The sequence below is a fragment of the Otolemur garnettii genome, unplaced genomic scaffold (assembly GCF_000181295.1).
Source record: "Otolemur garnettii isolate 467f Iridium unplaced genomic scaffold, OtoGar3 scaffold00038, whole genome shotgun sequence".
Classification (NCBI taxonomy): domain Eukaryota; kingdom Metazoa; phylum Chordata; class Mammalia; order Primates; family Galagidae; genus Otolemur; species Otolemur garnettii.
Genome location: NW_003852433.1, coordinates 11219486 through 11242631, shown reverse-complemented (window position 1 = coordinate 11242631; position 23146 = coordinate 11219486). Strand labels below are relative to the sequence as shown.

Sequence of the window (23146 nt, the reverse complement as noted above, 5' to 3'; positions counted from 1 at the left end):
GGCCTAAGCAGCAGACAGATAAAATACAGGCCAATCAGATGACCACAGACTCCACCCTGGGGGCAGGCCTGGGCTGGCGGCCTCTGTCCCCCAATGACAGGCTTAGGGCACTGACAGCAGGATTCAGCATGAATACACCCCTCCACCCTGGCTGTGGTGAGCACAAAGCCACAAAGGTGTCTAGAGATGCAGCCACTTTAAATACACAGGTGAAGCGAGATTGAGCACATCAGAGGGGCAACCTCCTCCCTCAGGGAACAAAGTTGACATCAAGATGGTCATCTGCCCACTGGAGCTGTAGAGTCACTGGGTCAGGGGATGGTGGGGCTGTACTTAGCCTTACAGGAGAGGAGTTCACCAGCACAAGAAAGATCACGAGGGCCAGAAAATTATTTTTTTGTCAGAGTGTTACTCTGTCACCCTGGGTAGAGTGCCATGGTATAGTTCACAGCAACCTCAAACTCTTAGGCTTAAGCAATCCTCTTACCTCAATCTCCCAAGTAGCTGGGACAACAGGAACCTATCACAATTCCCAGACAGTTTTTCTGTCTTCAGTAAAGATAAGGTCTTGCTCTTTTCTCAGGCTGCTCTCCAACTCCTGACCTCAGACAATCTACCCTCCTGGGCCTCCCAGAGTGCTAGGATTACAGGGGTGAGCCACTGCACCCGGCCCAGAAAATTCTTTATGCTCTCTGTGCCTTGGTTTCCTCACCTGTAAAAATGAGGCTAAAAACCTAAGAAATGGTGTACAAGAGAAGATCAAGTCCCTCTCTTCTGGTTTATTTACACACGGGCCCCCACCTCAGGGCCTTGACCTGACCTCAGACCAAGGCCAGGGGCTAGGTGTTCTCCTCAGCCCAGAGATCACTGCTAGGGCCCTGCTCACTCTGGCCCCAAGGCCAGACACTGCCTCTGACTCACTTGGGAAGGAATAAATGGAGCCTGTGCCTTGTACTGACCAGGCCAGGCCCAGTGCCGTGTGCTGCTCTCAGGCAATGACGCCTACAGCCTCCTGGGGCACAGGAAAAGCCAGGAGAGACTTCTGAGCTCCATAGGCCCTGCCAGTGAGAGCAGGGAGCAGTATACACCGGCCCCTGTCCTCTGAGGCCTTCCAGAAACAGAGCTAGCAGGAGGGCTGCATGTTAGGGATCACTCACCATCTGCCCCACGCACACACTGGCCGCCTCCATCATGGCCCCGTCCGCAATGGAGCGGGCAGACTCTTTCTCAATGTGGGGATTTCCGGAGAGCAGCTCCTCAACTACCTGGCGAGTACAGCAGAGACAAATGGTGACCTTAGGCCTCCATCAAGGTGGCAATGCAAGGTACAGGAGGTGCCAGGAGCTCGGGGCGGGGCAGAGGAGCATACTTTACATTTCGATATTCTTCCAGGGTGATGCGGCCGTCACTGTCCGAGTCATACATGTGGAACAGAACTGCGGCGGCAGGGGAGAGAAGGGGGGCTCTGTCACGGCCCTGCTCCCCCGCTCTGACATCTACCCCAAACCAAGTGAGAGACACCAACGACCAAACCTCAGTACCAGAGCCAGGGGGTCTGGGGCACAGCTGTGGGGCCATACTGACCACTTCCTAGCGGGTGACCCTGGAAAAGAGACCTGATTTCCCCATCTGTGAAATGGGAGTAACAACTGTGTTTATTCCTGGTCTTGCAAGGGCTGGGAGCTAAAGCAGGTGGAGTTAGGGCCCAGCAGTGGCCAGGAGGCCGGAAGCGTGGATGTAACTCCAGTGAGCACTGTTAGCAGCAAACCTAGTGGGTGCTACTTCAAATGACATTCCAGACAGATCCAGAGGTGCCACCATCTCAGTCTAGCATAAGTGGCTCCTTTGCACTTAGTGACATCCTGCTGGCATCTGGTAGCCAAAAGCAGGATGGGAGGTGACCTTGGGAGCTGGAGCTCTCCCAAGCCCTCTGCTGTGGCATTTGTTGAGTGCTGACCAGACTCCGGGGCATGCAGGGCACCCCATGATCATCTCTTTCTCTGGGAGACCAGGACTGCTGGGCCCCCCTCCCAGATGGGCTGTTGAAGGAGTTAAGGTCTTTTTGCCCATGGTGGCCCCACAAAGAGCCAGGAAAGCAGGGCCTTGGACCTGTATGTGGCCATAGCCCTCAGCAGAGGAGAAGCTGCATTTAGGGCACCACAGCAAGGCCCCCAGTGGCCAGGGCGGGCAGTTCCCATAGCCTCTCGCATGCGTGTCAGAGTAGGGCACCTCATGTACATCCTAATGGGAAAGCCAAGGCTTCCCTGGGTGGGAAAGAGAGGGGCATCAGAGTCACGGGAAAGCCCCCAGACGAAGAAAGAAGTGCCATTCAGGCCACCCCTAGGGATCCTGTGCCATCGGCCAGCTAAGACCACAGCTAAATCCACCCTGGAGCCAGGACACAGTAGAGGCTGGTCCCATGGACAGGACCCCAGTTTAGCCGGCGTGCCAAGAGCTCGGTCTGTGCCACCTCACTGAGTCCTCAGAACCACTCATAACTGGCACACTAGGTCACACAACTGCTCAGTCGGAGGGACCCAGGTCTGTCTGAACCTTGGGCCTTGCTCTTCCACATCCACCCACTGGCCCCTTCTACTCTCGGGAAACCATACACTGCTCAGGCATGTGGCTGATGAGATACACCCACGCCAGTCTCGCTGGGACTTGGCTGGCGTGCCCAACCCCCCCTGCCACTCTTCCCTCCCCCCACAGCTGGGGCCCCTGCATCTTGAGGCTTTGGGGAGCTGCATCCAGGGTCTCAGGGACACGTACATCTCAGCTTCTCCTTCCGGGACAGCTCTACCTGCTCCTCCCCCATGCTGGTGTCGATGGGCCGGAAGTAGGACATGATGGTCAGGAAGTCCTCAAAGTTGATCTCGTCCGCCAGGCCACTGGGACCCTTTCGCAGGTTCCTACAGGAGCAACGAGGGGGGTGTTAGAAATAAATTCTCAACTGCAGCCTGTCTTCTCACCGCCAGCAGCTCCCAAGAGGTCAGCCCTCCTGGGACCTTGCTTCACCCACAGTGGCTGCTATCACCCGGAGAACTTGCTCTATGGGGGCACTGAAGGCCCTGGAGCTTTAAGCCCAGCCCCTGCTCTGCCCTCACGGAGCTCACCGACCAGGGGGCTCCTCCCAAAGCCTTAGGAGGAGACAGACAATTGCAGGACTGTCAGTTCAGACTGTAAGAGAGGGATGCGTGGGTGTGTTAAAGTGCACACAGGTAAGCACCCCATATGGGGAAACTGAGGCACCAAGCAATCCAGTAGCTCACCCAAAGTACATCTCTTGATCCTTTACTTTAGCTTAGGGGTTGACAACTACAGCTCATGGGCCAAATCTGACCTGTTGCCTAATTTTTTTTGTTTGTTTTTATTTTTTGCAGTTTGGGGCCGGGGCTGGGTTTGAACCCGCCACCTCCAGCATATGGGACCATAGCCCTACCCTTTTGAACCGCAGGCGCTGCCCCGTGTTGCCTATTTTTTAAATGGCTGAAAAATGTTTGCCCCTTCTCCCACAAAAATCAAAAGAATAAAAGCATTTCATGACAAGTGAACATTACATGAAGTTCAAATTTCAGTGTCCAATAAAAATAAAATTTTATTGGAACACAGCTGCACATTCACTTAGTCATTGCCTTTGGCTGCTTCTGTGCTGCAGCCGTAGAGTCTGGTAGATGCAGCAGAGACCACAAGACCCACAAAACCTACAGAGTTTGTCAGCCCTGCTCTCTCTTAGTAGTTCAAAATGTCAGAACTGTGATCAGCTGTAAGTAGCTCAGAGTATTCTGTTTATTACCCAAGTGCAAAGTTTGTGAATAACTGAACATTTTGTAATAAATTGGAGCAGATTTGAGGTTGTCTCTACCAAATGTGCTTTGCAGAGGTCACAAGAAAGGTTTCACGTTTCAGGTGGAGCCCAGGCAGCAGATGCTGCACTGGGTCTGCCCCATGCCTGACACAGGGCCTAGCACGAGTAGGTGCTCAGAGCATGTCTGGGTGTGCTAACAAGCTCAGCTACTGCAGAGAAATGCAGCTGCTAAGCAACCAACTTGGAGGTGACTTCAAGTACTAGCTCTTGACTCACTGTCACCAAACTCAGATCACTAACCAACTTCTACTGGGGTGGCAGGCTGAGGATTCCAAAGTCCCTCATTGTGGGCCTCTGAAAAGAGGCCATTCTCAGCTGGCTGGGGATGACTAAAGTGAATGGCTGGTGCTTGGATATTTAACTTGGGTCCCGCTAGGGACACAACTGTACCCCAGTGCAAAGGAGTATGCTTGCAATTCTCTTTAGCGATCCATCCATTCCCTTTCAGCGCCCAAGAAATGCCATTGGCAGTGTCTACTGCATTTCACAGTTTATAGATTTTTTTTTCTCTTCCAGGAGATTTTCCAGAAAGACGTAGATCACAAGCTTGGACTAGGGAAGGTGGATCATGAAACCACCCATTTGCAGGATGACACAAGATCCTTCCCCAGCCTGGCGAGGGGACACCCACCCCTACTCCCTCCACAGTCTCACGCCACAAGTGTCCATCCTGGTCAGCTGAGTCTCTAGACTTAAAATAACCCGAGACACCTGGGGGCATGAGCTCCGGTCTGCGCCTCAGTTCCAGGATGCTAACCAAGGGGTGCCACCTCTTTGTAAACCACAGTGATGAATAAAACAGCCACCTGGCACTCAACCACGCATCCCATTAATGCCCCCTCCCAGGACCTGGTGAGGCTGGTGTTGTTATCTTCATTTCATAGATGAGAAAACTGGGGTGACCTTCAAGATGGCCCCCAATAATCCCTGCCTTCTGGGGATCACACTCTTGTGTTGCCCCCTCTTCAAGAGTGGAGTGACCTAGTGACTCACTTTTTTTTTAATTGAGGCAGGGTCTTGCCCTGTTACCTAGACTAGAATGCAGTGATGTCATCATAGCTCACAGCAACCTCCTGGGCTCAAGTGACCCTCCTGTCTCAGCCTCCTGATTAGCTGAGATGAAAGGTGAATGCCGCCACACTTGGTTATTTTTTTTCTGTGTTTTTGTACAAACAACAGCTTGTACTTGCTCAGGCTGGTCTCTACCTGCTGACCTTGAAGGATCCTGCCTTGGCCTCCCACAGTGCTAGGATTACAGGTGTGAGCCACTGCACCCAGCCTTAATCACTGACTTGTAATGAAGAGACACGGCAAAAGGGACAAGGTATCAGTTCCAAGAGTTCAGCTACAAAAAGATGGTAGCTTTCACCTTGGCTCTCTCTCCCTGCAGGTTTTGTCTGAACATCTCGCTCTGAGGATGCCAGCTGCCATGCTGTGGGCAACTCTGTGGAGAGGTCTCAAAGATGCCCACAGCCACAAGAGTAAACTTAGAAGCACAGCCTCCCCTGGTCGAGCCTTGAGGTGAGATCTCAGCCCCAGCTGACACCTTGCCTGAAGTTTGCCAGAGACCCTGAGCCTGAAACCCCTCCACTCCCAGCTAATTTACACCTGGATCCCTAACTCACAGAAGTGGTAGGATAATAAATGTTTATTATTTTAAACCACTAAGTTTTGGGGTAGTTTGCCACATAGCCAAGATAACTACCTTAGCCTAGAGAGCTCAAGCGAGCTGCCCAAAGTCACCCAGCTATCAATCCAGAATTGTCTGGCCCCAAACCCCATAAGCCCTACCCAGCACAGCCCTCTCTAAGCCTGTGAGTACTGGGAGAAGTTATGCAGAGTAGGACAAAGGCACCTGCCATCCAGCTGCTTCAGGAAAAAGAACCCACCTGTTGTCAAAGAAGGCACGAACAATTTTGGATCGGATTGGGTTGAGTTCCAGATCAGGGACATTGTTGAAGTTTTCCTTGCTGGTTTCCAAGAAGGAGAAACACCAGGAAAAGAATGAGAAAAGAGATCAGATGTCAGCGGCATTTTTATCATGTAGCAAGCTGCATTTTCAGTCCTTAACAGGACTAAGAGAATCCAGAACTGGAATATGCCTGATTGGGCTGTCCCTGCCCTAACCTTCAGACCAGGTGATAGCAGGGAAGATCTGGAGGTTCAAGATACTTTAGAGAATCCAAGAGATATACTGGACATTCACTTTTAGAAAAATGTTGAAACATGGGATGTGTACACCATTCTGGGGTCAAAGCCTACCTGAGGCCCCCAGGTCAAAGCCCAGCGGCAAAAACTCTGCTTTGGTAGCTCTGATGCTGGCTTAGGGTGCTGGGATACAGTCTGGCGATCCTCAAAAGGCCAAATGTCACGTTAATACATGACCTAGCAATTCCGCTCATACAAAATCCCACACACAGGTTTCACAGTGGTATAGTCATACTAGTCATAATGTAGAAACAATTCAAATGTCTGTTAACCAACTACTGGACAAATAAAATGTGGTGCATCCATACAATGGAACATCTTTAGTCGCAGAATGAAATCCTGATGGATGCTGCAACGCAGACAAACCCTGACAACCCTATGCTGAATGAAAGAAGCCAGATACAAAAGGTCACATGTAATAAGATTCCATTTATACAAAAAAGGTAAATTCTCAGGGATGGAAAGTAGAGGCGTGGCTGTCAGAGGCTGGGTAGAGTGGAGAGGAGGGACATGGGTAGTCCTGGCTGAGGGTATGGGTTTCTTTCTGGGGTGATGAAAATGTCCTAGAATTGGCTGGGCACCCGTAGTTCAGTGGTTAGGGCGCCAGCCACATGCTCCAGGGCTGGTGGGTTCAAACCCAGCCCAGGACTGCTAAACAAAAAAATTAGCCAGGTGGTGTGGCAGGTGCCAGCTCCTAGGGAGGCTGAGGCAAGAGAATCGCCTAAGCCCAAGAGTTGGAGGTTGCTGTGAGCTATGACATCACAGCACTCTAACGAGGGTGACAAAGTGAAATTCTGTCTCAAAAAAAGAGAAAATGTCCTAGAATTATCATGGGTGCTAGATGTACATCTCTGTAAAATATACCAAATGGCACTAAATTATACATTTTATTTTATTTTTTTAGAGACAGAGTCTCACTTTGTCACCTTTGGTAGAGTGCCATCGCATCACAGCTCACAGCAACCTCCAGCCTCTTAGGCTTAGGCAATTCTCTTGCCTCAGCCTCCCAAGTAGCTGGGACTACAGGCGCCTGCCACAACACCTGGCTATTTTGTTGTTGTTGTTGTTGCAGTTTGGTTGGTGCCAGGTTCCAGCAGGCCACCCTCGGTATATGGGGCCAGCACCCTACTCACTAAGCCACAGGCACCACTCTAAATTGTACATTTTAATGTGTCTGCTTGCTGTATGGTATGTGAATTTCAGTAAAGCTGTTAAACAAAGAAAAAAAAAGCTTCTTTGTTTTCTGGCTTGGGGCAGGGGAGAGTGAATTTCAGATGAGGACACCTGCAGCTGGCACAGGAGTTGCCTGGTCCCTTGGCCATGGTGAGCAGGTGGGGAAGTTGCCGTCCTTCACCCACCTGCCCTTCTCCCTGCCCTGCCCTGCCCTGCCCCAGAAGGCCAGCCTGTGTTCTCAGAATCTGCTCATGATTTACTTCTGCTCCATGAACCTGTATGGCCAGTGGCCTTGGAAAGGTCCCAGGATATAGGCTGGTAATCCTGGGGACAAGGAGGCATGGCCATGGACAGAGAGTGTGAGGACGTCACCTACCAGGAATGAAACTGTCCAGGGTGGGACACAACAGGTGGGACACTCAGAACCAGACCAGAGCAGCACTAGGAGGGGAGGGACAGCCAGGTGCATAGAAGACTCAACACTGTTTAAGTTGGAAGGTTCCATAAACACCCTGCTGGCCTCTGTCCTGTCGCCACCGTACAGATGAGCAGGCTGAGGCCCAACAGGCATAAGCAGCACCTACCTGCCCCTGGCCCTAGGGCCTTCTGTATTCACCCTGTTCTCCTAGGTTCCCACGGGTGGCCTCCTGCCCCTCCCACCCAGGGGCCCAGCATGCCAATGCTTTGGATTCATAAGAGCCCAGCTCCGAAGAAGGGGGCACACTCAGGACAGCTGGCCTGGACCAGTGGGTGTTTTTTGGTTGTAAAAAAAAAAGACAATACATTTTTGACTATACAAAGGAGTAAAGTTCTGATCTGTGCCACGATACAGATAAATCTTGAAAACATATTGAGGCTGAGTGTGGTGGCTCAGGCCTGTAATCCTAGCACTCTGAGAGGCTGAGGTGGGTGGATGCCTGAGCTCAGGAGTACCAGACCAGCCTGAGCAACAATGAGACCCCACCTCTGCTAAATAAAAAACGGAGGCAAGAGGATCTCTTAGAGCCCAAGTTTGAGGTTGCTGTGAGATATGGTACCATAGCACTCTACCAAGGTGACAAACTGAGACACTGTCTCAAAAAAAGAAAAGAAAAGAAAATATCGAGTGAAAAAAGCTGCCGCACAAGGCCACATGGCGTGCAATGCCATGCAAATGTAATATCCAGAAAGGGCAAGCCCATAGAAATGGACTCATGGTTTCCAGGGTCTGGGGACACAGGTGATGGCTAGCGGGCATGGGGTTTCTTTTGAAGTGTTCTAAAATGGACCACACGCTTTAAATGGGTGAATTGGATACTATGTGAATCACATTTCCAAAAAGCTGTTAAAAATTTCTAATAAATCTGTTAAGAAAAAATAAAAACCAGAAAAAGATGGCTGCACTGTGACTCCATTTACACAAAGAGCAAAAAGAGCCCACAGGAAACTATGCAGCTAGAAGTCAGGGGACAGTTAACCACGCTTGGGGGTAGGGAGGGATGGCCAGGAAGAAAGTCCCTCCCTGTGTGACATGCACTGCTCTCTGCAGCACCTCACCCACGCTGCTGCGCACGAGGCTGGTGGCCGCTGTCTTCCCCTTTCTCCTCATTAGCAACCATGGGAGGGGACAGAGCAGAGACATCAGAGTCCTGAACGAGGCAAGGTTACCGGGGAGATGATCCAATTCTATGGAATCACCATCGGATGACAGTAACAGTGCGAATGACGTGGCCTGTGCAATCTTGTTTCCCAGGGGACACCCAATGAGGGCCCCTCTTGTCCCTGACACAGCAGGCTCAGCAGAGAGAGGTTTAATGACCTGCCCAGGCTCATCCAGCAGGGGCAAGGGGGAGCCAGACAGCCAGGCAGAGTGCAGCCACACTCTTGGGCCCGACACCCTGCTGCCCTGCTCATCTCAGCCAAACTGGATCTGTCTTCCAAAGCCCAGATCCCTAGCTGAGAACTGGGTAGCACGGAATTTGAGAAGGAATTCGGGGAACACAGAAAAGCAGCCGCTGCTGCTGTGTGGGAACCCCCAAGCCCTCTCTGGCTTGCAGTGGCCAAGGGGACAGTCTTGTCCACTGCTAACCCTTCCTCAGCCTCAGTTTTCCCATCCGTGAGGTGGGCACAGCCTCCGCACTCAGACTTGGGTTCTGCCCTGCTCTGCCACCTGAGACAAGTGACTTTGCCCCTCTGAGCCACAATCTGCTTCCCTGGAAACAGCAACCTCACAGAGTTGTTGTACAGTTTAGAGATAAAGAGAAAGTGGCTGAGGTCAGAGCTTCACTCCCTGGTCTAGTCCTCCCTGTGCCCGAGCCGGTACCATTCCCAGGGGCACAGTGTACAGACCCTGTGGCTTGGGCTGACCCAAAAGGACAGCAGACAGCAACATCCCAGGAGGAAGAAACCACCTCGAGAAGCCTGACTCGTGCAACTGGACAACAAATTAATCCAACACCAGAGGCCTGACCTCCCACCATCAGCAGCAAGGCAGGTGCCCAACACATTGGGAACCCAGTGCTCCAGGTGCCGGCCCCATGACTCCAGCAGGAGCATGCAGATGTCTTGGGAGCCCAGCTGCCTCTGCCCTGTCTCCCTAAGTACCTCCTGGACCTGCACGCAAACCTCCCTCTCCCTCGCCATGGGCACTTGACTCTTAGAGCCTCAGTTTCTTCATCCATGAGAGGGGTGCAGACCTGACATGTCCCCTGTCAGAGGATGTGTGGCAGTCTCACACCCAGCACATCTCAGAGCCTCCGATTCCCCATCTGCAAAATGGGGAACATGGGAATGTCCTGATAGCATCACGGGCTTAGCAAGATAACTGATGAACTCCCTGGCATATGGCTAGACACACAGAAGGCTCGGAATTTAATATGACGGTAACAGAAGCAGCAGCAGTATTAGCAGTGGTGGTAACAGCAGTGAGCCTTCTCTGCCACGCACATTCCTAAGAGCTTTCCATTGTTGTTGAGGACTCACAACCACCCCTCAGTAGGAAACTGAGGTGGAGAGGCAAAGCCGCTCTCACTGCTAAGAATGACCCTGACTCGGGGCAGCGTGGACACCCCCAGACTGGAGCAGCTGCTCGTGAGCGTGAGGTCTGGTTGTGTGGTCCTCAGGGACACTCCCTGAAGCCTGCTGACCTCCCTTTTCCGCCAGCGTGGGAAACACCAAACGCTGAGCGGGGAGTGTAGGCAGGGGCTGGGGCGAGGTGGGGAGCAGGCAGCCCTGGGGGCCAGCAGAAAGCGGGGAGTGGGATGTCCGCATTGAGAATCTGGGAACCTGCTGTGGTTTAGACTTGGGGTTCAGTAAGCCTGCAGTGTTGGAGGGATCCCACACTCAACACCCCCAAATAGAACTCTGAAGTGGAGCTGGGGCTCAAAAGCTGTCAGAAACCAACCCATATCACAAGGGCTGAGGAAGAGCCCAGCCTGGCCTTCCGCCGGTGGTTCTTTTTTTAGTCTTGTCCCTCCCTGCGAGCCAGACACTTGCCCTGCCCTCTTCCTGGGTCCCAGATGGGGTTCTGGGCTGGGGGCTGTGTGGGAACAGATGCTCAGGCTGATATGCAGTGGTGTCATCATAGGTCACTGCAGCCTCAAACTCCTGGGCTCAAGCCGTCCTCCTGCCTCAGCCTCCTGAGTAGCTGGGACTCCAGGTGCACCACCACCACACCCAGCTGATTTTTCTGGGTTATTTTTGTAGAGATGAGTCTCACTTTTTTTTTTTTTTGAGATCAAGTCTCATTCTGTCACCCTGGGTAGAATGCCATGGGTCTCACTCTTGCTCAGGCTGGTGGTTCTCCCCTGTTTTAAAACTAAAAATGCACAAGTCGAAGGAAGGAAGTGGTGAGAGTGAGGAAGTGGTCGGAGCCAGCGAGGGGGACGACAGAGCTGGAGTCTAGGCCCTTCCACTGCCGTGACAGTGGCTCAGTCACTCTGCCTCTCTGGGCCTCATGTTCTGGGGCCATCATTGCTGCCACTCATGGGCGTGTGGGGTGATTAAATGTCACCATGCTTAGCACAGTCTGGCACTATGACAGCCCCAGGAGGAAGAGTGGAAGGTCTATTCCCCTGGAACCCTCATGGGCAACCCCCTTACCCTGGTGGTCACTGGGGCACCACCACTTGGCCATTTGCCACTGGGAGGCAGTTCCGGCCCCATAGCAGTGACCTGCCCCAGCCCTAGGGCAAGCAGAGCCTGTTCCCACAGCTGCAGGCCGCATTGAGCCACCTGCACGTAGGCTGGTCCAACCAGCCCCGTGGGTACCTGAGGGTAGGAAGGCAAATAAGCCTGAAACTGGCCTTAATGAAGCATTAAACCAGGATGAAATGCCTCTCGGCCTGTGCAGGTTCTGAGCTCAAGGCCTGTGCTCTGTTTGTTGAAAAGGGAGGTTGGACTCAGTGCCTGTAGCTCAGTTATTAGAGCGCCAGCCATGTACATCGAACCCAGCCCAGGCCTGCTAAACAAACCATGACAACTGCAACAACAACAACAAAATAGACAGGCATTGTGGCGGGTGCCTGTAGTCCCAGCTACTTGGGAGGCTGAGGCAAGAGAATCCCTTGAGCCCAAGAGTTGGAGGTTGCTGTGAGCTGTGAGGCCACAGCACTGTACTGATGGCAACATGGTGAGACTCTGTCTAAAAAAAGAAAAGAAAAGAAAAAGATAAAAGAAAAGGGAGATAGATCTGCCCCCAACTCCCCCTCTGTCCTCTCCCCACTGAGCCACCAGGCCGACAGCACTGAGAGCCCCTCACAGCCTCTGCGTTCAGTTTCCTCTGCCTGCAACTCCCTTCCCCTTCTCCCCATTCCCGTCTCACTGGGGTCCCAAAGGATGCGCCCTGTCTACCCTGTCTCCTTTATCGGGATTCTTCCTGACAGAGAATACTAGTTTACTCTTTGGCTCCGACTAACCCTCACACTCACACAGCCCAGCACGGAGGGGAGGCAGAGCAGTCACCTTCTCACCTTGGCGTCCTCAGCCCAGCAGGACAGGCCTAAACACCTGCGTGTTTGTAATCAAGGCCTGTGTCAGCATCAACCTCCCAGGGAAAACATCCTCTCTAAAAATGTTATATGGGAGTGCCTGCTAATAAGCCATGATCACTGAGAAAGCTGCTTCCAGCCTGGGGACACTCTGCTCCCTGTCACACCAAACTGACTCCTTGGTGGCCCTCCTCACGTCTGCCCTTACACTGTCCCCCAGACTAATGCCAGAGCCCCAGCCACCTCACGCCACTGTCTTTTCTGGGCAGTGTTACAGGCCACTGCAGATTTTTCTTTTTGAATAAACCGGCATCAACCTAGCTGAAGCTTTAAAGGGAGGATCACTGACTCCTGGAATTGATTACGTACTAACAGTGAAGTCACCTGGCAGGGCCCCAACAACTGAATTTTCCAAGTTTCTTTTATTCCTAAAAGAAATGTTCACATTCAAAACAGGTTAAAAGCAAAGTCACTGGGTTAAAAAAGGACTTAATTCTTGAAAAGAGCAATGTCACAGCAGGCTGGGGGCTACTTGGAATAGCCAGCTTTGATCTTGAACGGTAGCCCTACTGCGAGATCTTAACTGCTTCAGCCTCAGTTTTTAACGTGTAAAATGGGGGTAAGTAGCGTGAACCTCAGAGGGTTCCCGAGACTATGAAAGCGAGCATGGAGACCAGTGCCTGCACAGGAAAGAACTCAGCTGACAGGAGCCGGGGCTTCTCTGTTCACACATGTGACCCTGCACTAACGTCTAAGGGCACATAGCAAGGGTTAGGAAAACCTAGTGTTGGGACATTCTGCCGAGGCCCCTACATCTGGCCTATCAGATTGAGTTCTGCACTTTGGTGGTGACCACAGAGTCCTTTCTTCTTCACCATGCCATGTCTGTGGTCGCGCTGACTCTAGGAATGTGTCCATTTGATGGCTTGATGGATCTAAAAATATTTTTGTAATGTGACTCTATCTAATCAAGGCTCTAAATGGCCTGCATCACTGCATTCGAAGTATTCTGTAACGTCTATTTCTGGGTGTCTGCAAGCCTGCCAGCGTGCTATCAGGAAGTTACAAATTGCTATTTAAGATATTTGCCACTTAAGTGGCCCAACCGGAGAAAGAAAACAATGCAAGAAGCTGGGTCTGTGTTCTCTTCGCTCTCAGAAATGATGACCTTTTAAACACGTTTATTTATGGAGGGTCTCCCTTACCCGAAGGGAAGCTTCTGAGGACAGACAGGAGCACCTGCATGGTGACGTGCTCAAGAAACCTAGTAGGTGAACAGTTTCTATTCCAGCATTTTGCCAGAGGCTACAGAACTTTGAGGCTCTGAGGCATACACAATTGGGGAGAGGCTTCTTAAAGAAAAGGTACTCGACAGAATAATTTAAAAAAACAAAAATTAGGTATTGAGCCTCAGAAAGAAAGAAAGAAAAAGCACACCAGAGTAAGGCCCTGCAGTAGGTCTTTAAACCCACATCCAGATGTCCTGACATGGTTTTTCAGAAAGAGACAAAACCAGACCCAACATGGATAGGTCAAGATAAGTTAAAATCAATTTTGGTAGTTTTTAACCTTGTGGGATTTTTCAAAGCTATGTGCAATTTATTAAAGTTGCAAATTTAGAAACTCAGTTGTCTTAAGTGCAATTATCTAATCTTATTTGTTTTTCTGTAAAGCCTACAGTTTTGAATGCTCACCCTTAAGGGGCCTTTTGCCCTCAGGTATTCAAAGCCTCTGGTGGATCCTAATGGGCTCATGGGGACCTTCACTCTCTGCAAGGACGGGGGCAAAGGAAGCTGCACTGGCACCTCCATTAGACTGGGGCGCTAGGGGCCTGACTGGGGACCCCCAGTTAATGCCGTTCTCATGAGGTAGTATGTCCCCTCAAAAGAAAGAAATCCCATTCCTGGGTTCAGAACCCCCAGGGCCTGCAGGACAGCACCCCAGATGTGTCTGGGAGTAAAGAAGCTGAAGGTACTGCCTGGGGTCACTCAGGAAACCCCTGACAAAGAGGGGACAGTGCTGGCAGTTAGATCCCAAACCCTGGCTGCTGTTCGGATGGCAGGCAGGAAAGTCCACGGGAACCTTTCAGAGCTGCCCTGCCCCAGGCCCTGGAGGGAGGATTAGGATTAAGAGAAGCAGTTCCGGGAGGCTGGGAGGAGTCCTTTCCTGGAGGCCTGTTTGCATAAGACGCTGTGGTGGGGTCACCTCCTTCCTGTGGGCTGTGCAGGGGCCGTCACAGGGTGCAGCTGACACTAACCTTGTGGCTGACACCAAGACTCCAAGATCAGGGGGAGCAGTGAGGGGAATTCTAAACACACCTCCCTCGCCCCTCTATGGCCAAGCAGGGAGACTGAGGTCCTTAGATACTACTTGCAAGTCAAGGTAATGCCCACAGCTTCCTTCAATCAGGATCTCCATTTGTGTGGGGGGCCCCGGGGTGGGTACCCAGCCCCATCTGCAGCAAGAGAAAAGCAGAGGCTCCTATCCCTACTTCCTCTGGGGTTTTGTAAGACCGGAGGAACATGCGTCTGCTGTGCAGCTCATAAAACAGGCTCCAATATGAGCCTGTAACTACCAGGTTACATCTGTGACAGCATCTGTGTGCCAGGTCCCCAGCTAAATTCTACCTGGAATATGTAAACCTGATGAGGGAAGAGCCCATAACCACAGTGGGGTCTCACCCATGCTGTGCTTTACCGTTGACAAAGAGCTTTTGTAATCATCACACTCATTCCTGTTTCCTCTCTCTTTCCTTCATTCATTCAACTGCTCTCAGAGTGTCAACTGTTTTACAAGCCCTGGACTCAACACCTGGGCCAGGGAAAAAGCTGAGTAAGTTCCTGCCCCTGAAGAAGCCAAAGTCTGCTGGGTGAAGTCCACGGAAGGCAGAGCAGTGATTACACTGTGTGCTGTCAATGCTGGAAGTGGCTGTATGGCCTCTGGGTTGTGAGAAGTGTCTTGGAAGAGGGTGTGCGCAATGAGACCACAGCACAGCAAAGCAGAGGCCAGTGTCTGCACACCTTTGTGGGCCCCACATAAAGAACCTAAAGAGACCCTGATAGTGGCTCAGCGCCTGTGGCTCAAGTGGCTAAGGCACCAGCCACATATACCTAAGGAGGCAGGTTCAAATCCAGCCCAGGCCCGCCAAACAACAATGACGGCTGCAACCAAAAAATAGCTGGGCATTGTGGCAGGCGCCTGTGGTCCCAGCTACTTGGGAGGCTGAGGCAGGAGACTCGCTTGAGCCCAGGAGTTGGAGGTTGCTGTGAGCTGTGATGCCATAGCTCTCTACCCAGGGGGACAGCTTGAGGCTCTGTCTCAAAAAAAAAAAAAGAAAGAGACCCTGATAGCACTGGGGAGCTATTAAGGGCTGTGCAGAGGAGGCTGCTCACTGGGTCCTCGGAACCACCCTGCCAGGCAGACACACTCAGGGCTTGTGGCAAAGGCAATGCATATGGCGGTCCTGGGGGAGCAAGAGAGGGGAAATTGGGGTTCAGGGTGGGAAGGCAGGGCCAATGGCTCATATTCACAAGCCCTGGCTTGGCAGGTGGGCTGGGAGGAAGGAACTTTATTTCCTAAGCACAGAGAGGCGGCACATACTCAGTGCCTGCAGGAGGCGGTGCCTCCACCCATCCAACCGCAAAGGACCTACTGTGTGCTGTCCATGGTACTGAGCGACCCTGGCACTTGATAGAAATGCAAGAAACATCGGCCATCTCAGGCCCCCACCCCAGACCTGTGGAAGCAAAACCTATGTTGTAACAGGATTCCTAGTTGGAAAGGATAGCACACACTATTTCAGTATTCTCTCCTATAAGGCCTATGATGGGGCACTGGGTAATAAAGTCAGGGGCTCAGAGGCCAGAACCTAAAAGTTGGAGGTGCCTCCAAAAGCCTTGCAGCCTTCTCCTTCTCCCCCTCCTTCTTCCTCACTCAGCACCTAAGCCCTTTTCCCCACCCCCACCCCAGAATTAGACAATCAAGGCTTGAGCTTCTGGGGATGGGGGTGGAATGGCAACAGCCCCATTTGCCTAATGCCTGTGAACCCAGCTCAGAGCTAAATCATTCCGCAGGCATCTGTTCATCTTTAAGGCTCTAATCAAATCCCAAGTGAACATTCCCACTTTGTGGATGAGATCAGCCCAATGTCAATAACACGAAGGATTCTAATGCAGTTTGTCTCAGAAGTCTGGGTTTTTGCTTTTGCATTTCTCAAGTCTAAAGTATTAAATACATTTGATTTGGAATTTGAAGCCAGACCCATAACAACGAATCCAAGGCAGCTTGTTACAGGGCCAGAGCCTCTGCTTGCTGGAAAACCATCTTGAGGAGAAGGGGATATGTCTCCCTTCATATATTCTCCACTGTGACCTCCACAGGGAACATACCCACCAGAGCAGGTACCACCTTGTGCAGGGCAGGTGCTCATGAGCTTATGAAGGAACAAGCAAAGCATCCCTGGGACACCCCACTTTCTAACATCCAGCGTACACTTGTGCCTCCACCGTGTTAGACCTCAGTGCCTGGCTAAGCCACTCCCACCAATTCCTCAGCCTATGACCCCAAGGAGGCTCCACCCTACCCTGAGGAAGCCACCCATTCACCTGTCATCCCTGCCTTGGGGAGAAACTTACCTGAGGCCTCACACTCTCAGGGCTCTGGGGAAAAATTGCATTTCCTATGCCTGGCCATGGTGATTGGCTCAGACTCAGGCACAGAACTATCAGAGCCAATGAGAAATCAGATGACTTTTGTCTGGGCTCAGGTAGTCTTTCTACCACCTGGCTCAGTGGGTGAGAAGAGTAGAATTAAACGCATAAGTCTTAATTGTCATGAAGTCTGCCCTGAACACAACTGAGACCAAAGACTGCAAGAACTGCTGAGGCCATCAAAGCTGGAGCTGTTGAAATTGATGATTTGAGTATATAATGCACTGGATTAACAATGCACCTTAGTTTATAATGCACTGGATTAACAATGCACCTTTGTTTAGACAGACAAGAGAAAGTGGATATTTACATGTTAGTTTCCATAAAACCTAGGAGAAATTTGATTCTATGAATCAAAAGGAAGGGGGATCTATGACGAAGGATGTTTTCCTGGACTATTAAAGGATTTGTTTTAATAACAAACTGTAACCTTCAGACCTTCAATGTTTATTTTAAGAAATTACATCTGTTAGAAAGTTTGTGGTAGGAATCTATTCACTGGAAGTTGCATGCTTGCTATGGTTCAACTTAAAGCTTCCTCACCAGTTTTATGATGATCAAGTCATTGACAGAGACGTGTCACTAACCTAGTTCTAAATATACTCAACCACCATCTAAGAAAGAATACAGCTCAAGCCAGTCCTCCTCACACAAGAGTCAACTAGATGGTATCTAAAGGATTAAGGATTAAAATGTAATTTAGAATGTCAGTTTTCCTGGACAGAAATCTGAGGCCACTGCCCCCATCTTTCCTGAAGCTGGAACTAACCCTGAGGAAACAGAGTCCAAAGACGGGTTACGATGGCAACACCTGAGCCACTGAACTAAGCCGTCCCGAGACTGATCCCTCTTTGTGCACCCAGCAGCTGGCATGATCCTGGTATTTAACAGGGCCCCGACATGTGTCTGGGAATCCAAGCTCGAGTCTGGGGGCACATTCCATCTGAAGAAGTCACGGTAAAGTTGGAAGTGGCTCAACGGTTCTCTCTCCCTCCCCTGCCTCCACTCTGGTATAATTTATAATTTTCTGATCCCAATAGAAACAGAAGTGGCTCTTTCCCTCCTATTTGGGAACATCTTGACTTAAACCAAAAGGATCAAAAATGTTTCAAGAAACGGGACAACACAAGGGCTCTTCCAGATCCACCCAGCACTGAAGAGTGAATAGAACATGAGATCCCCAAGGGCCCTGGACATGCCCAGCACCCAGACCCAGCTGCAGAGCTTACCGAATGGTGGGCTGGTCTCCACTCAGCTGCTTAAACCTCCGGTGAAGCTGCTCGATCTGATCTGATGAGACTGATAAGTTGAGGAAAGAAAAGAAAACAAGACAGAAGTAAACATCAATGACTGTTGAACTGGGGACTATCAGAAGGGACCTACAGACATCCCTCTGCCCCTTCCCAATAGCCGCTGTGCCCACTCACACAGCATCTCCCACCAAGGCAAAATTAAATCTGGATGAAGAAGCAGTAAAAGGATGTCCCATCATTAGTGGTTATGCAACTCTGGGGCTACCAGTGCCGACTCCCTTAGTAACAATACTACAACTGTCACTAGTCACGGCTCCAGGGACGGGCATTCTCCCAGCTTTCTTGGGAAGCTTTCTCTTCCCAAGAGAAACCTGTTTCATCCGCTTGTTTTGACTTCCTCCTCTCCCACTCCTGCAGGTGTTTTTTCCCTAGCTGAGAAAGGGCATCAACAGTCAGATTAAAAGATGAGTAGGAAAGGGGTAACAGAGGCACAGGCTGGTGATGTTGCAAGTGACTGGAAGAGACTTATAGTCAGAAATGTACAGAGAATATGGCAGAGCAAAGAGTAGAATTTTGATTACTGTTGCTGCGGGTGATGCCTTTGGATTCCCCTGGAGAGGTTCAGGACTCCTAAGTCCCTAAGTTTTATTTATTATTAATGTTATTTTCATTCTTGGGGCATGTTTCTTCCACAGAGCCACCTCTAAAATGGGGTGTCTGCACTCTGGGTTTTATCAGGGTTACACCCCCACACCAGTGCTTATGGGAAAGTCACAAACGAGACGGAATCTGTAGGTCTGTTCTTAAGTTGACTTTGTATGTAAGCTGGAATAGGGACATTTACCTGCTACCTGTAACAGCCTCCATACTTAAGAGCGAATCGTGTATCAGCCGGATGTTTGTAACTTGGGGACTTACTTATTTTATGAATCAAACAGTATTAAACACACACATTTCACATTTCATCCTCCAGAAAGCCCGATGGGATATTATCATTTCAGTTTTATAATTTGAAAGCCGCAACTCAAGAGCGCTGTCTCCAGATCACACAAGTGGTCAGAGGCAGAGCTGGGATTTGCTTCCAAGTGTGTCCAACTCCAAAGCCCATGGCCCCCGTACAGATATCACCCATCTGCCCACAGTACCTTGCTGCTGAAGGCCTAAAGGTCCGGTTCCTGGAACTACATGCAGTTCAGGCAAACCTTTCCAAAGCAGGGGCTGCACTGGGGAGCCGCTATCTCCCATCACAAGGCTCCCAGAATTTCCCCCTCGCCCATAAGCACCTTTTTCCTCTAGTTACAAAGGTAGCTAATTTCTGAGACCAGCTGGTCATGGCACTTCCTGCTTATTGACCTCCAGCTCAAGCTTGTGATCTCTTCAAGAATCTGGAGCTCAGCATCCTCAAGTATCCCAGGCCGCTAATGAGGGGGCCAACCTGGACAGGGCTGGCCACAGGCCGTGGGCATGTCTCCGAACTGTTTGGCTCATCTCTTCCTCACGACACCCAGAAGGGGGGCCGCATTGCCAAGTTAACAGACGTAGACACACTGACTGTTAGACAGGTTAGGTAAGCCCTGGGGAGGAATTTCTAATATGAAGCACTGGCCTGCCTCACTCATGGCCTAGCAATTTCACTCTTACGTATATACCCCCCGAAGTACACACTTCCCAAGCATGCATGCGAGGGTGTTCATGGTTCCACTCCAAACTGGAAACTACTCACATGCTCAGCTCATTCCGCTCAAAAATGGCGGAATATAGAAAATGCTCTAGTGTGGTAGAGTCAGGCGGGGAATAGTATACAGCAAAGAAAATGGACAGCACAGATAAAAGCTGAGCAAAAGCAGCCAGCCACAGAAGAGCATATACGTTATGATTCTATCTGCATAAAGTTCAAGAACAGATAAAACTCAGCTACGACATTAGTGGTCAAGATAGTAGCTGCCCTTAAGAAGGAACAGGCTGGGCGTGGTGAATCACACCTGTAAATGTAGCACTCTGGGAGGTCGAGGCAGGTGGATTGCCTGAGCTCACGGGTTCAAGCAAGAGTGAGACTCTGTCTCCTAAAAACAGACAGCCAGGTGTCGTGGCAGGCGCCTGTCATCCCAGCTACTCCAGAGATGGAGGCAAGAGAATTGCTTGAGCCCAGCAGTTTGAGGTTGCTGTGAGCTGTGACTGCCACAGCACTCTACCCAGGGCAACAAAGTGAGACTCTGTCTCAAAAAACAAAAAATATCTATTTCCACTTGACAAGAATTTATCCTAAAAAAAGAAAAAAATCCAACAGGTACAGGATGATGAATCCATCAATGTGTTCACCTTTGCATTCTTTAAAATTGTTTAAAATTGGACTCAGCTGAAGTGATTATCTAAAACAGATTGATCAAACACTTTATAGCATATTTAGCCAAGTAAAAAAAGAAAAAACAGGCTGCCTTTAAAAGTAACAGTTGTTGGGTGGCGCTTGTGGCTTAAAGGACTAGGGCACCAGCCCCATATACCTTCAAACCTGGCCCTGGCCAAAAACTGCCAAAAATAAATAAACAAATAAATAAATAAATAAAAGTGACAGTTGTATATTTGACATGAAAATACATGTCATGTATAATGTCTAAAAACAGCTTGCTACAGCACAACATGAACCCACGTTAGGGAAAATATATAAATATATAAAAATGTATATAGATAACAAAAAAATTCTAGGATTATTTCCCCTGAAATAATAATAGCAATTTTCTCTCATCTCAATACTGAAAGGGGAAATTTTGTTCTGCTTTTGATTCATCTATGTTTTCCCATTTTTCTCTACTATACAATGTATATATGTATATATATACAATGTTTATGTCAGTCATACAATGAAAATTTTTGCTACACAACATCGGGACAGCTGAGGGATCCTATAAATGTTGTATGAATGAGTCTTTCGTTGGATGAGTGTCACATCCCAGGAACATTCTTATTTAATCTTTTCCATGACCTTAAGAGGGATGAATTATTCCCACTTAACAGAACGATCTGAGACTCAGAAGGGATCTACCTTGCTCAAGGTCACTGACCTAGAAAGCGGCAGATCCACAATTTGATCTCAGTTTGTCAGGCAGAAAATGTGTAGCTCTGCTTTGTGGGGCACGTTGTTTTTGTTTATTTGTTTACTGCTACCTCACACCGCCTCCCTTTGTGTGATCACAGGAAATTCCCAACCCTAACCCCAAAAGTACACTGATCTGATGAGAAATGATTAGAAATTACATGGCTGGGCATAGTGGCCCATGCCTGTAGTAATCCTAGAGCTCTGAGAGGCCAAGGTGGAAGGATCCCTTGAGCTCAGGAGTTGGAGACCAGCCTGAGCAAGCGTAAGGCCCCATCTCTACTAAAAATAGAAAAATTAGCTGGGTAAGGTAGGTATGGTGGTACCTGCCTGTAGTCTCAGCTACTAAGGAGGCTGAAACAGAAGGATCTCTAGAACCCAGGAGTATGAGGTTGCTATGAGCAATGATGATGCCACTGCACTCTGCCTGATGTAACAGAATAAGTATAAAAAAAAAAAGAAAAGAAAAGAAAAAGAGAGATAGAACAGCTACACAAAGATAAGTTTGCGATTAAGGATATAAGTATGCTATTAAAGATAAGTTATCTTGAAAGCACTATGGGAGGCCAGTTACAGAGGCCACATATTGTATGATTCCATTTACATGAAACATCCAGATAGACAAATCCATAGGGATTGAAATCAGACCAGCGGTTGCTTGGGTCTGGGGCAGGTTGGGGCAGGAGAATGGGAGTCGCTGCTGCTGGGTACCCAGTTTCTCCTGGGGGATGACAAACATGTCCTAAGATTGCACTGATGGCTGCACAACCCTATGATTATGCAAAAAAAACATGGGGTACACTTTACATGGTTGAATCTCATGGTGTGTCAATTTTATCTGAACAAGGACATTTAAAAAAATAAGTAAAGCATAATCATGACAACAAGGCCAGGCACTGACCGAGCGTCTACTGTGCCCCGGGCTCTGTACTCACTCCACTCTTGATGAGCCTGGGCTCACATTACCCTCTCATCAGCCCTGTAGGTATGATGCTGTCTCCATTCTACATATGGAAACACTGAGAATTGTCCAAGGTGCCACAGCTAGGGAGAGGTGCATAACCATCCAAGAGCAGGTTTATGTAGTGAACAGTTTCCAGCTACTTGCATCCAAAGGGCACACGTGCATATATGCAAACACACACACTCTCTCTCTATCCCTTGTCCTGCCTGATGGAAAGCAGAGGATTAGGAAGACTACTTCCTACCTCTGGGTCCCTGGGCCCCCAGGTCCCCGGAGCCAAGGGCTCTACCACCATAACTGGCAGAAAGACTTCTGAAGCCTCCAGGGCGATGGTGGGGCCAGCTGATTTCACTCCATGCATCCTCAGCTGCCATCTGTGTCAGTGCCCTCAGCTGGCCCTGGGCCCCCAAGGGCTCTATCTCAGGAGCACCTGGAGCTTACCTGCATGTACCAGGCTCCCAAGGCCCAGGGAAGGCCCCTCTGTCATTCCCTCCAGGGATCCTAGGAGATGGAACCTTTTCCAGTTTCCTAGATCTTCACCTCACAGCCCTTCTCTAGGCCCCTGCCAGGTCACAGTTGCCATGGGGACAACAGGCAGAGACAGGCTTCAGCTCCTGGCAGCTCAAACTCATTATTTTTGGTTTTAGATTACAACCTGAGGGAAATGCACTCCTTCCATGTAGCTGGTGGGAGTTTAATTGGCCCAACCTTTTGGGGGATGGAGATGACTTGTCGCTTTGTATCAAAAGCTTCAACACAAAAGAACAGACCAGCCTCCTCACATATGGCAGCCAAAAGCCACATGGGGCTGCTAAGTCCCTGAGAGGAGACCAGTCCATACTGAGATGTGCCAATGTGGAAAGTACACACCAGCTTCTCTATACTTAAGTACAAAAAAAGAATGTACAGGCTC

The 23146-nt window shown here is 50.0% G+C and overlaps 1 protein-coding gene across 2 annotated transcripts in view; it reads right to left on the bottom strand.

Annotated features, from left to right (window-relative positions):
* Positions 1–23146, bottom strand: part of TESC (tescalcin) — a 47067-nt gene that overhangs the window by 5357 nt on the left and 18564 nt on the right. The window contains exons 2-6 of one of the 2 annotated variants that reach the window (XM_012805216.1): positions 18155–18224; positions 5758–5838; positions 2773–2912; positions 1375–1436; positions 1158–1265 (exon numbers count right to left, since the gene is read on the bottom strand). In XM_012805216.1, the coding sequence (XP_012660670.1) occupies positions 1158–1265; positions 1375–1436; positions 2773–2912; positions 5758–5838; positions 18155–18224 (461 nt within the window). The remainder of the gene's footprint in view (positions 1–1157; positions 1266–1374; positions 1437–2772; positions 2913–5757; positions 5839–18154; positions 18225–23146) is intronic. The other variant, XM_012805217.1, reaches the window with a different exon arrangement.